The sequence below is a fragment of the Nesoenas mayeri genome (assembly GCF_963082525.1).
Source record: "Nesoenas mayeri genome assembly, chromosome: 15".
NCBI lineage: Eukaryota > Metazoa > Chordata > Aves > Columbiformes > Columbidae > Nesoenas > Nesoenas mayeri.
Window position 1 is genome coordinate 13,716,277 of NC_137559.1, and position 12,969 is coordinate 13,729,245.

The 12,969-nt window shown below is 39.0% G+C and overlaps 1 protein-coding gene across 1 annotated transcript in view; it reads right to left on the reverse strand.

Moving 5' to 3' along the window:
• GRIN2A (glutamate ionotropic receptor NMDA type subunit 2A) overlaps positions 1-12,969 on the reverse strand; it is a gene marked incomplete at both ends in the record, with an annotated part of 163,310 nt that overhangs the window by 28,934 nt on the left and 121,407 nt on the right. Inside the window, 2 exons of the mRNA XM_080353752.1 lie at positions 4,868-5,028; positions 11,130-11,359. Of these exons, the coding sequence (XP_080209878.1) occupies positions 4,868-5,028; positions 11,130-11,359 (391 nt within the window). The remainder of the gene's footprint in view (positions 1-4,867; positions 5,029-11,129; positions 11,360-12,969) is intronic.

A 12,969-nucleotide genomic window follows, 5' to 3' on the forward strand; every position in this document is an offset into this window, starting at 1 on the left:
TACAAGCAAGGGAAACAGAAGAAAACAAATCCAAACAGCCACTGTAAACACAACACAATAATTAGCTACTCCCTATTCAAAGACTTATTCTTTCGTCAAGAAGCAAAATCAATAGGATCGCTCTCTCTGGTACAGACAATTCTAGAAATGTAGATTAATTAAACACAGCATAGACAGAAAAGCTTGTGATGCTTTTTTAGAACTTTATTTGATCAATAAACATCTAAAGAACACAGAGGAGCCATCGTGGCTCTAGCAGAGCTGGACTTCACCCACCAAGAACAGATTAGCTAATGTCTTACAGACTTCACTCTTCTGAGTAACGCCCAGGAAAATATCTGCCATTTCTGTTTCCATTAAGGAGCAAAAAACTCCGGAGAATTCCTGAGCTGCTCAGTGCTGCCTCAAGAGCAGCCTGAGGCTCTGCAGGTCGCACAGCACACGGGGTTCAGCCGGTCCCCTCTATGCAAAGAATTTAGGGAGAACCACTGGTACATTTTTTGACAAGCTTGTAAGACTGTGATTACTTTCACTACCAAATCGCATTGAAGCAGGTACAATATTTTGCCATTTTGAAATACATTAAGTAGTACTTCAATGACAAGATGCATGAACTCTGCTCCCATTTAAAAGGCCTGGTTGCAAATTGATGACTTTAATTAATAAAGGGAGCAGAGATAGTTCTGCTGCTTGTTCAAATGGTGTTCCAGCAGCTTTCTGAGAGCTGCATCTGTGAATCTCAGAAATAGGACAGAACTGATATTACTGAGACTTTACAGATATTTTAACATATTTTCAGAAACAAAGGTTAATTTCTTATCGAAAGGGAAAAGCCAATATAGCTGATAAATTTGCTTTCACCATTGACAGCAACAACCCTTCCTGAGACAGCTGCAATGAACCTCCCATGCGGATTCACTTGAAGGAACAGGTATAATGTCAGTGTCAGTCTAAAGCAAAAATCTCATTTCCATTTTGATTTGCAGCATTTCCCAGTCGATTCCTTTCTAGAATGCTATCAAATGTTTTTGATGCTAATTGAACAAGATAGGTCCAAGCCTATTGCCCATGTAGTGAAGTTGTTTGCTCTAATTAAAAAAAAAAAAAGAGTACATGCTTTCTTTGTAAAGTAATTTTTGAGCCACTTTTAGCTTCACCTCTCAGAGATGAAACACAAAGGGACTGGGTGTTCTGTTCCAGGATTCCTGGACAGAAATGTGTGCGCACTCCTCTCTGCATGCACAGCAATACTGCAGCACAAGACCTACCTAACCCCTACAGCAGGCCAGGAAATAAAGGCAGGAACATCATTTATTTAATACACATTCCTACCCACACTTCTGCCCTTGAGGTTTTTCATGGCCACGTTAGTGACTGGACCCGGACAGATGATTTCTCACTTCTTGTGAGAAAGCAAGATAAAAAATCCAGTTTGTTTTTTGTGTTCAGAATGAGGAAAGGGACATGAGCGTGTCTCAAACAAAACCAGAAATCTGTGCCTTTGTAGCTTTATGTTTGTCTCCTTCCCACTTTCTCCTTCCAGCTCAACTCAATAACATTATGTATTAGAGATCATGGTTTCCTTTGAGAGATATTCCCAATACATTCCAAGAGGATAATGCTAATTAAAGCTGATCTAAAGACTTAAGAGTTTGAGATACAACAAAACCAGGCTGAACTGTGACAAATGACTACTTGATAGTTTGATTCTATTCAAACTCGGTGCCACACGAGTAGCATTATACAGTCATTAAGTATTGCCTGATTGCTGGTATTTTTTTGTTCCACCTTAAAATAAGAACCAAACCCTATACATACAGAATTAAAGGGAACAAAATCTTATGCCTTCAACGAAGCAAAAGTGGTTTTGAAAGTGAGTTGTAAATATTAATAGATACAGGTTACACAAACATTCCTCAGGAATAACACAAGTACTATTTATTTTGACTCACAGCAGCAGTATCAACCAGACAATCTTTGCAAGTTCTTCTCAGGTCTATGGTCTATGACTGTACAATTACCAAGCAGTTAATCTTAAAAAGCTGTGCAGAAGTAGCAAGCTTCACGATATGTCAGAAAAATTGTTGTTGTATGCTTCCAGTGATGAGGATGAAAAAATAAAAGATAGAAGTATAGAAAAACCTTTGACAAGAGATAAACATGAGAACAGACAAAATAACGGTAGTGAGGTAAACAGAACATACACACACTGAAGAGGAAAATAGAAATTATGTATTTGCTCAGAAGCAGATGCAGTTTGAGGAAGGAGAGACAGGTCATACTCAAAAGAGCAGTAGCAACATAGGCTCCCCACTGGGCAAGATGTATTAAAAATCATGGGAACAAACAAAGCAGAGAAGGGCAAAACTTGATCAAGTCTAGATAAGGATGAAAAGACAAACTTTACATGGCAGCAAGAAACAACCTGGTCAAATAATTCATGAGGGAGAAAGGAAGAAGATGTAGCGCAGGTTTATACAAAATGAGGAAACAGTTATGTATACCATGGAACAGAAAATTGGGTAGAAGAAGTGAAAAATTATGCAGAATATTAATCTGGAGGAAAAGAAGAGGTAAGGAATTGTTAATACACTACCAAATACGTGTTATGATTTCTATTCTCCTCCCTATGGAGAATGCAACTCATTAAAGGAAAAATCTGGGTGCGCTCAAGGTGCAAGTGACAGGTGAGGGTGACAAAGCCTGATCCATTTGGTAACTTAAATGAAATTGCCTTTCTAGAGAGAAACCACTCTGAGGCAAAAAGAAGGTACAGCCATGCTGCCTGACGTGTCACCGAGTTTACTGCCTGCAATCACCGCACGGGTCGGGTCTTTGCACTGCTCTTGCTACGCAGAACCCGAAGGCAGAACACACATAACCTACTTGATGCTGCTCTCCTGCTGGAACGTCCAAACTGTGACATGAGCAAACACAAAGTGACATTTGTATTGTGGGCAGGTTCAGCAGTTGGTGCCGTGCTGCTTAATCCTTCTGCAGGTGCCATCAGACCAAATGCAGAGGAGCACAGCTATATGTACAACAGCAGCTACTTAGATCAATCCAAAACACACCGCACACGGCAGCTTATTTGCACCATCTGCTACAGAAATGTCAGTCAAGGTGAGCAAAGCAGACACCTGGGGTGTCCACACCGAGAAATCACTTAGAAGAGGAAAGAAACTCCAGAGGGGGAAAAATTATATATATAGATATAAAAAATGAATAGCTTATGCTGTCAAAAGGACTAAAGCTTCAGAGGAAGAGCAGCAGCTGGCACAAGAGCAGCCAGCCTGAGTTTCAGTGAGTGTGCTGAACTCCCCTGCAGCCAGGTAGCCCTCCCATCTTCATGCTAAAGTGTCTGACAGGTGCCCTGATTTTAAAGGTAACAGCAGTTTTTCAGGGCTTTCAGTAGCACAAATAGTTGGTGAAAAGTACATGGAGCATATGTTCCCCAGATAAACTATCCATCCAACTGAACAAGCCCTAGCCATGGCTGAAATTAAGGGTGGCTTCTGTAAAAATTCACAGCAGGAATAGTGGTGTTCAGGACTATAGAATATAGAATGATGCATTATAGAATAATGCAGAATGTAGCTCTCACCCAGGAAATACAGCTTGCACAAGCCCAGCCGGAGCAGTTCTGCCTCCTCCAGTTTTGCAGCAAGAAAAACATGACAACAAAAAGAGACCAGACAGCACCACAGAGACCGCAGTGAAGGAAACAGTAGGGAGGATAACTTTTTAAAGAAGGGAACCTGCACTCTAAGGAAAGATTTGGGGACTTCAGGGGGTTTTGCATAAGAAATACATTATAATCCCCTATATGTTTGGGAGAAAGAGAGCAAAAATTAAAAGGACAAGCAGTTTCTGAAAAGGGAACAAAGGTAACAGCTCAATTTAGTACAGGAAGAAATGTGTCCTGTGTTCACCATAAATAATTGCAAGCGAGATGTGCCTAAAGTAGATGTACTTAAATCTCCATGGGTAACTTAGCCTTCTCACTTCAAAGCGAAACAAACTATATTGATAAATTATTATAACTGTAAGCCAGTATTATTAACAAAAATACACACGCTATCATCAAGCCTACAGGTTTAGAAAAGGCAGCTAGAACTAACACTTTCCTGTCACCCAGATGAATACTGATACAAGCAGTGAATCACTCTCCTGCCTTTTGAGGACTGAGAATGAAAATTCAGTCTCTTTGTCCAAGCAGACAGAATAGGCTTCTTCAGAGACAGAAAAGGATGGGTGGCACTCAAGTCTGCATCTCAGATCTTAAGGAAGGACAATAATATTTGCCAGAATACTTACCAAGATTGCCAGAAGGAGGATTGGATAGTACATTTGAGACAACCTCAACATATTTTACAAAGATCAAAGTCAATACTTCAGATGTGACAGTAAATTACAGGGCCATGCTAATTAAAGCAGGGAAGAAAATGTAAAAGGGGACCTAAAAGCATACGAAAGGGATGGGAGGTTGTAAAGAAATAACAAGTAGTTGTGCACTGGCCAGACAAAGAGGCTTAGTCAGAAATTCACCCTCTGAAAGCACATGCCTGTGACAGTTCTGCAAAGATAACGAGGGATTGTACAAAATGTCGTGTTCCGTGTTGAGCCCCCACCCAAATCCAGGTCCATCTCTATTGTCCCTTTTTCAATTTGAGAAATACTAATTCTTCCCTTTTAATCTATTTTACATAGGACATCGAAGCTTCCATGCAATTTTAAAGTAGTCATATAAATGTATTACACAGCATTCCTGACATCAGCCTGTTCGGTATCACAGTAAGTACAGATCAGTGTTTCTCAGTTTCTGCAAGGTCTACTATATTCTTTAGAACGAATGGAAACAGCTTACCCAGTTTTCAAGCTGACCAAGGCATCTTCAACTCCTTTCTGATTATACTTCGTCATGTAAAGGTGCATATCAGGGTAGTTGTTTCTGATATTCCTCTCGGTGCTTCCATTTGGGACTGTTCCAAATCGAAAAGGAGGTGAATAATCATGCGGCCTTTGAAACTAGAGACAAATGGGAAAAGCATAGTGTTTCAGGTGGTCAAAATGTGAAGAATGACAATTTCAGTTTGAAAAAAAACAGAAGCTGTATAATCTGCCTGGAATTTCTTCTAGGCAAATGCCATGGGTTAATTCAGCTCCATTATCCCAGAAACTGTGTCTTCACACTGGCTGAATGTACAGAATCATTTACATCCAAAGTAAAACCAGCTCAATTCCACCACTCTAATGTGACTTTCTCCCATGCATTGAAATACAGCAGGACAGCAGAACATGGAGCAGAGAGATACTGGAAGATGTAGAAGATGTTCCTCACCTGCCAGCATGTCCCTAGAGAACCCAAACTACAAGCAGACACACTAGTAAAAAGCAACCAAAAGAAAAGAGCATTTTGACCGTCATTTCACACCTTCACTGTGGGTCCCCACACCAAGATACCAGAAGGACCATGTGCACCACAGGACCCCAATGCCCTGCCCAGAGGAAGCAGATTGACGGAGAATAAAAGTTCTCACATCTTCCCAAGGGCTCAGCAGCTACAACACTTGCCATGAAAAGGGGCCTCTGGAGCTCTCACATGTATAATCCTAGTCCCTATTTATCCTTACAGTTTAAAACTACCAACCATTTGCTCGATAGCATATAGGTTTATTCTGCAGTTTTCCACTCTATGTCACTATTGCCTCAGCACAGACAAACAAGCCAGGGAATGTCTGCAGAGGAACAGCAACAGCTCAGGGCACACTCAGCTCTCACATCTGGAAATCATCTCACATTAGCTTTTCCTAACAGACCTGAACATTTCATATGTGCCTTTTTGATATTTCCCTTTGAAAACCAAGTGACACGTTAGGATTAAGTGAAAATATTTCTTTAAGAAATACATGAAAAAGGCCACTTAAATTAGAGAAACTATTGGCTAATGAGGAAATTCAATTGAGCATTGATAAAAGCAGTCACCCGTGAATTCCACAGCAAAACATACTCTGTTTTTACCGTGGAAGTTAGAAGAGCAATCTCTATACCCCGTGCCACAAGAGACAGTTAATATTTATACAGCCGCTGCTTCCTTTGGGCTACATGTGCAATACTTCTCTTTTTAAAGGCTGGTGTCGGGGCATCAAGAATCCCCAAGACCCAGTGCCAATTTGCAAAAAAAAAAAATACAAATAAGCTTATAAAAGAACTGCGAGTATTTTTCAATTCCATCAAACCTTGACTGTGAAATTATTGCCGCAACAATATTTTCATGTTACAGTACTACAATTAAATGCTTCATTTTAATTAAGCATATTTTGACAAAGCATAAAGGAATGAACTCTATTTTTCTCTATTCATTTAGCTAACAGATGTCTTACCTTTCTCATTTTCTATTTTCACGGCTTAACTGTTTAAATTATTACTTTGCTAATACTTTAAACATACTAATTGACCTATGCACTAAAATTACACTGTATACTAGTCATGTTTCTTAGTCTATATTTGCTGCCTCCTTTTTGTGTTTATTATGCCACACTGAGACAAACCCTGCACTTAAATATATGTCTAGAGATTCTACTGATACAGATGTAGCTTGCTTTTAACTTTTGTTAAATCTACAGAGAATTAATCCCTGAAGTAGAAAAAAAGGCTTCCAATATTTCCTAATGTCTGTATCAAATTTTCCAATCAATAGAACTGGAAAAAAAATAATTAAAGAAACAATGCTAATTTCAAGACCCGTAAAAATTGCCACTGCTCATACAGTTCACATATTTCTTATTTTTTTAATTCAACAGTAACAAGTATTCTGCCAATTTCTAATACTGGCATATGGCAGGGGAACCGAGGGAACAAGGAAGATTATGGTGGAGTATCCAGGTAATTTAGAAATGGAGGTCGGTTCTGAATATTCTCACTTCTCAAGAACATTCATATGAGTTTAAGTTGTTGGGAGGAGCTTCCTCCCATAGGAAGGGTTGAAGGAATTGAGGTATCTCTCCCAAATTGAACATTCACGCAAGACAAAAATATTTCTGCAGGAGAGCAGGGATTAATAAAAAGTACTGGTTCATGCAAAGATCATGGGGATAACACGCAACTGAATTGATGAAATAATTCATACATGGAATTCAAATACAGAAAATTCAGAGAGATGGATAGTTCCAAACACCACCCATTGACTGGCATTTCTTGGCACAAGACATCAAACCAACCAATTTGAACAGTCACAAGGAGATAATTTTTTGGGAAAGGATTATCTGCTCCTCCTGCCTGCTCACAGGAGAAAGAAAGAGTTTAGAAATCTTTTTACTAGCGTAAAGCATATGGAGTTCTCATCAATAATTTTAAACTGATGGTCTGTGAGCTGACGTGTCCATGGGCTCTGACATGGCAGCAAAGATCTATGTGGCAGGCGGGAGACATGGAGAAATCAGCATCAAGTCTCTACATGTGCTCATTTTCCCTGAAGCCCCACGGTGGGAAATAAAAACACATCATGTCTGCGAGGAAGCAATTTTCTTCCCAGACATTTTCTGATATGTTAATTTTTTTAAATTTCTAATTTAAATTTCTAATTTAATTGAATGCACAAGCCCCCTGCTTGAATGATAATTGTGGAGAGATCTATTATTATTCAGAAGACCAATCAATTCATTCTTGTTTCCCCATGTTCTGCTGCAACTGGGGCACATGAAACAAAACTCCAGCCCTGCTGATGTAGGAACCCCAAACAGGATGGCTGAGCTGAGGAAACAGTCCTATTTTTTTATTTGTTTTACCTATATGTCTTAATAAAACCGACAATTTCATTGAATTCAGTGAAGTGATCTTCCACAAACATTAAGTATTGACTGAATCTGCAGATTTGTGTGCTTGCCTCAAAAGGTCAGTATTCAGAGCAGCTGTTTGTTACTGTTCTGGGGTCTTTGAGGAACTGTGGGAAACATTACTAAAGTAGCGAAAAAAATAGTAAATATTCACCCTCTGCTCACACAGATTTTGATGGGAATTACGGCTGGTTTGGAGTGATAGAAAAACACCCATATTTGAACTCTCTGCTTTCTTTTACCAGATGGAAAACATTGACAATTCAAATTCTGATCATTGAAAAACACAGCTACTGTGTTTAGTAATTCCAAGACTGTTGTTTTAATCAGCAGTTACTGAAATGCAGTCGATATTTATGTCTGACAACTCTCAAAAAGCACTGCAAAGGTCTCATATTCAAGTGGAAAGACAGATTGGGGCAAGAGGGCCACCTCAACTACCACATCATCCCTGCACTGCCTTTTCACCTCCGTCTGCTCTGCTTTGACACAGATGTATCTCTAATCACTGCAGAACTTGTGCCGCCCTATTGCACAAAAATATAGAGCCAACATCACAAGAATACTGTGAATCTGGCAAAAATAGGGAACTTTTAAGTGGCATAACTGAGGCTTCCTATTAAGGTTGAAGAGAATCCCCCAGACCATGTGCATGGGGGGCATTTCTTAAAACGAGACTGTGTGGAAGAATCACAGCAGATAAATGCTTTGCAAGACAATTTTGTCCACTGTCATCTACTCTCCTTTACTCATCTTGCCTCTCATTACATGGAAAAGGCACAAATGATCTCAAAAGTAACCAAATGGAAGCTTTGCTTGATATCTTTGGACTAATTTTCTGTACCTTTTCATGAACACAAAGCTTTTAAACATCTTTTCCATATACAAGGATGTCAAAATATAATTTTCCTCTCATCTTCTGAATCATTTGAGTTTATGAACACCCACCCTAGGAGCTCCAGTACATGCTGTGCCATGTATTTCTGGGTGACACTCAGATGACATGGCATTCAGAAATTGATCAGCGACATTTCAAGTGTTTAAAAATTATTGAACTTCTATATATTACTTATTAATATATATACCATACATACACACCATATATATTCTATATAATGTATATACTGTACTTCTGTCTCTCCCTTCTCACTGGCTTTTGCCTATTACCACTTTGCAGCAAGAGTAAGATTTCTCTACTAAACAACAGTAAAACATTTGCAAATTCCTAAACTGTCCTACTAACAACATTGCAGCAAAGAGGGGAGAAAAAGAATTTCGCATGAATCACGTTATATTCCCATAAATGAGCCTTAATTATTTGAATGTTTAAAATCCGAGAAAGCTCAGGATTGCAGAGGAGGCAAAACCTGCGTATAACAAGAAGAATGTTTTGAAATAGATCATCCTTGCTTTGCTGGACTTCTGGCTTGTTTAATTTAATCAGAAAAGGCATTGCTCCCCTGATTTATCTCTGTACGCTTCAGGCAATATTTGAAGAACTGTAAAATAAAAACAAAGGTGGCAGATCAAATAAATGATCAGAAGACCACACAAAAGCAGATGCTATTTTCTGATTCAAGTATTCTGCTATTTCTGCTTTCTGTGGCGATAAAATCCTCCTTAGCAGAACGAATAGAAAAAGAACAAAAATAAGGAAGTTATTAGTCAAAAGCTAGAGAACAAAACCTGGCACTTTCACAGCCCATAGGGGTGAGTGGCAAAGAGGCAGCAGAGAGGGAAGATCAGGGACAGAGGCCAGTGCTGGTGCTGTGCCGGGTACAAGCCAAACCCGGCCAAAACCCAGACTTCCCAGGAAAACACTCTGCACTTCTCACAAACAGGGGAAAGGCATCGCCCAAATCCTTTCTTTTGATCCTCAAGAGAAGAATACCTTTTATCTGCCTCTTACTAAGAGTATTATCTTAAAATAGAGGTATATTTAACAGGCTTCATACTCTTTCAAAGGTTTTGTGACAACATGACTTAATGAAAACTAAACTACTGTCATTTTTTGTTCCTTTTTATCTGGCTTTTCTCTGGCCACGCTTGCAATTCATGTTTTGATACTCCAGGAGATCAATCAAAGGCTGGCCATAAAAAGCAGTTAAAACAAAAAAACAGGCACAAGGCTATCTGAGCTGTTGCCTTTGTTTTCTGTCCTTTGGGTTAAATCCCTTGTGAAGTTCTCCCCTGTGCTCTACTCTATTTAAATATTACTTCTTAATGTCAATATTTAGTTTCATTTTAAAACAGCTGGGCACAAACTGGAAAACAGCATGCTCTTGATGTATTTTGTGCACATCCATCGCAACAATAATTCTGCAAATGGGCTTCAGTCCCTCCATGCAATACAGCTATTACAAAGCGGTCACAAAAATGGAATAAAAATACAAGTAATTGCTACGTTTCTAAGACTATCAAAGAAAATTCACAAGTACAAAGATCTGGGATGTATACTTTCAGCAGAAAAAGTTCAGTCAAGCTAGAACAATATGAAAAATAAGCATATTTATTATTTGCCAAAGTGCGAAACTTGAGAAGAGTTTAAGGGAACCATCAGTGCCTATTGCTCAAAGTGCATTTGATACAAAGGTTCTTCAATTAGGAAAGGGTCTTCCATAAATATATCAAAATTCTGTGCCCTATCCTATGTACTTACATCTCATTCTAATGTGATAACACAAACCTCCAAATTTTCTTCTCTGTTTATTTTTCCTCTTTACTTTTGCCACTTTATGCAAGGAAAACATTCAAACATCCACAGACAATAAGCATCACTTTTTATCATCGTTTTGCCTATTCGTGCTGGCACTATTTAAATCTGAACTCTTTCTATAACTTCCTCGCACACTATATAGAGAGCAAAGAGACATCCCTCCAGGAGCACTACTTGGCTTCTGATAATTACTGGTTAGTTGCTGGTTTATTAATATTCCACACAGAGCTGTTCAAATAATTTCAAATATGCCTTCCCTGCATTCAAGCTGACTTCTTCATTTTTCACACTGTCTTACATTGGTGAGGCGTTCCTTTTAATCACACAGGAATTGATTTCCATCACAAATTCAGAATACTTTTCAATTAATGCAGTTACTTTTGAAAAACACAACATAAAGGCTTTGAAAAGAGTCTGATATTTTCATACTTTGGGTCTCAGGTTTGTTAAAGGGTTACACTCAGAAGGAAATAATCCACTTTTAGCTTATTATCTTGCTCAGTTTTTTAGCACAAAGTACAAATTTGTCCAAGGATTATAAAGAACAGACACTGACCTCTTGTGAGCTGAAGACCTACCTTTTTATCACTCAGTCCAGTCACTTGGTCAACAAATTCCTCTTGAATCATAAAGGCAGCTAAGTTGGCTGTATAACTGGCCAGGAAGATGACGGCAAAGAAAGCCCAGACCGACACCATGATTTTACTGGTTGTCCCTTTGGGGTTTTGCACAGGCACAGAGTTGTTGAAGACCAAGCCCCAGAGCAACCACACCGCCTTCCCAATCGTGAAGGATGGTCCGTGGGGATCTGTCATTGCAAACAGAAGTTATTTTTGTAGCAATTACATCAGATCTTGGCAAGATACCTTATGTAATAACAACAAAGTGCTCACAAAGATAAAGGTTAAAAAATATTTCAATACATATTCACTGTACTCCCAGGGGAATCAAAGGATTTATCATAGGTACTCTATATGGTAATGGCATATTTGTCAAAAATATTTCAACATTTTTATATGTGGCATTGGCTTCAAAAGTTTTTAAATGAAAATGGAAAGCACAGGTTTGGAGAAGCAAACTGAGCTGTCTCTTGCAGTAATGTGTGTGCCACAGGATTGCCCCTCAGTCTTCTATGCCAGCAGACACGGAAAATGGAAAACTGTGGCTTTAAGTCTGAATGATTCAATTCTAGTACTTTTCTCACCCAAATTATTTTGTAACTCTGGCTGCCTCACATGTGCAGTCTCATCCCTGCCTTCAAATGCCTTGGCTTTACAGGTAAAAACCTGTCCCAGCTAATCCATTTTGTAATTTTTGTTATTCCTGTTTTCAGTCAGCTTTTAATTCACCCCAAAGCCAGAAGAAATGGTCAGCATGACACCTCATGCCTGGTTCGTGGCAGAGTGGGTGAGCAACCCTATTATCTGCTGAAACAGCCTCGGTTGTGGAGCCTCTGAGAATAAAGGAGTTTGTTCTCCCCAGTGCAGTCACTGCTCCTCATCCATGGTCCCCTCATCCTCAGGAGAGATGAACAAGCCTCCCCTGCATGTGACTCATGTGACCTTTGTATAAGTATCTATTTTTTAATTCAATAGCAATTCAGACAATAAGCTCTGATGCAGACACCTGTAATATTATCTGCTTCCCTACCTTGCTCCTTTATCCAAGGTGATGCACATTACAAACTCTGATTCAGTTATTAATTTAATTATTATTAAAACAATAAAACCCAAAGTGGGTGTAATCAGTGAATGTTCTCATTTCAGTGGAAACACTCTCTAATACAGTGCATATTTTTCCTAATGCAATCAAGCCCAACATCTTAGATTATCCTCTCTATTCTGTAGCCGTGCTCAGAAGATAGAATGCACTAAAAAAACACAATGGAGCTGACTTTTGGTTTATGAAATCAGCTTCTAGAGCCAACTAAGATTGAGATGATACAGCAATAATATGTATTTTCTGAGTAATAATGATAAGGAAAGCATATGACAAGTAAGCAGGCTAAACTTCCATTTATGCCATTGCAGATTGTATTACCAGTATTACCATTGAGCTTCATCCTGCCAAAAATGCCCAGGGAAAGGAGCAACCTACATAAAGATTCCTATTTATTTTAAGCTTCCCATGTTTCAAAAGAATGGCAGCTGGATTTGTGGATCCAGAGCTGTTAAGATGGTCTAGTGCCATAATATGCCTTTGTAGGCACAAGTACGCTAAATAATCAATTCTGGCATGGGAGGTGGCCTAGAAATGAGCAGCCTCATGCATCCCCAGTGTCTGTATTTACCTTTGATTTCCCCTCCCTAAACACAGTGTTTGTTTTGGACAGAGGTTACACGTTTACCATCTTACTGAAATGATCACATCATCTGAACATCATACTAATCCCCTTTTTCAGGGAACATACCAATCATA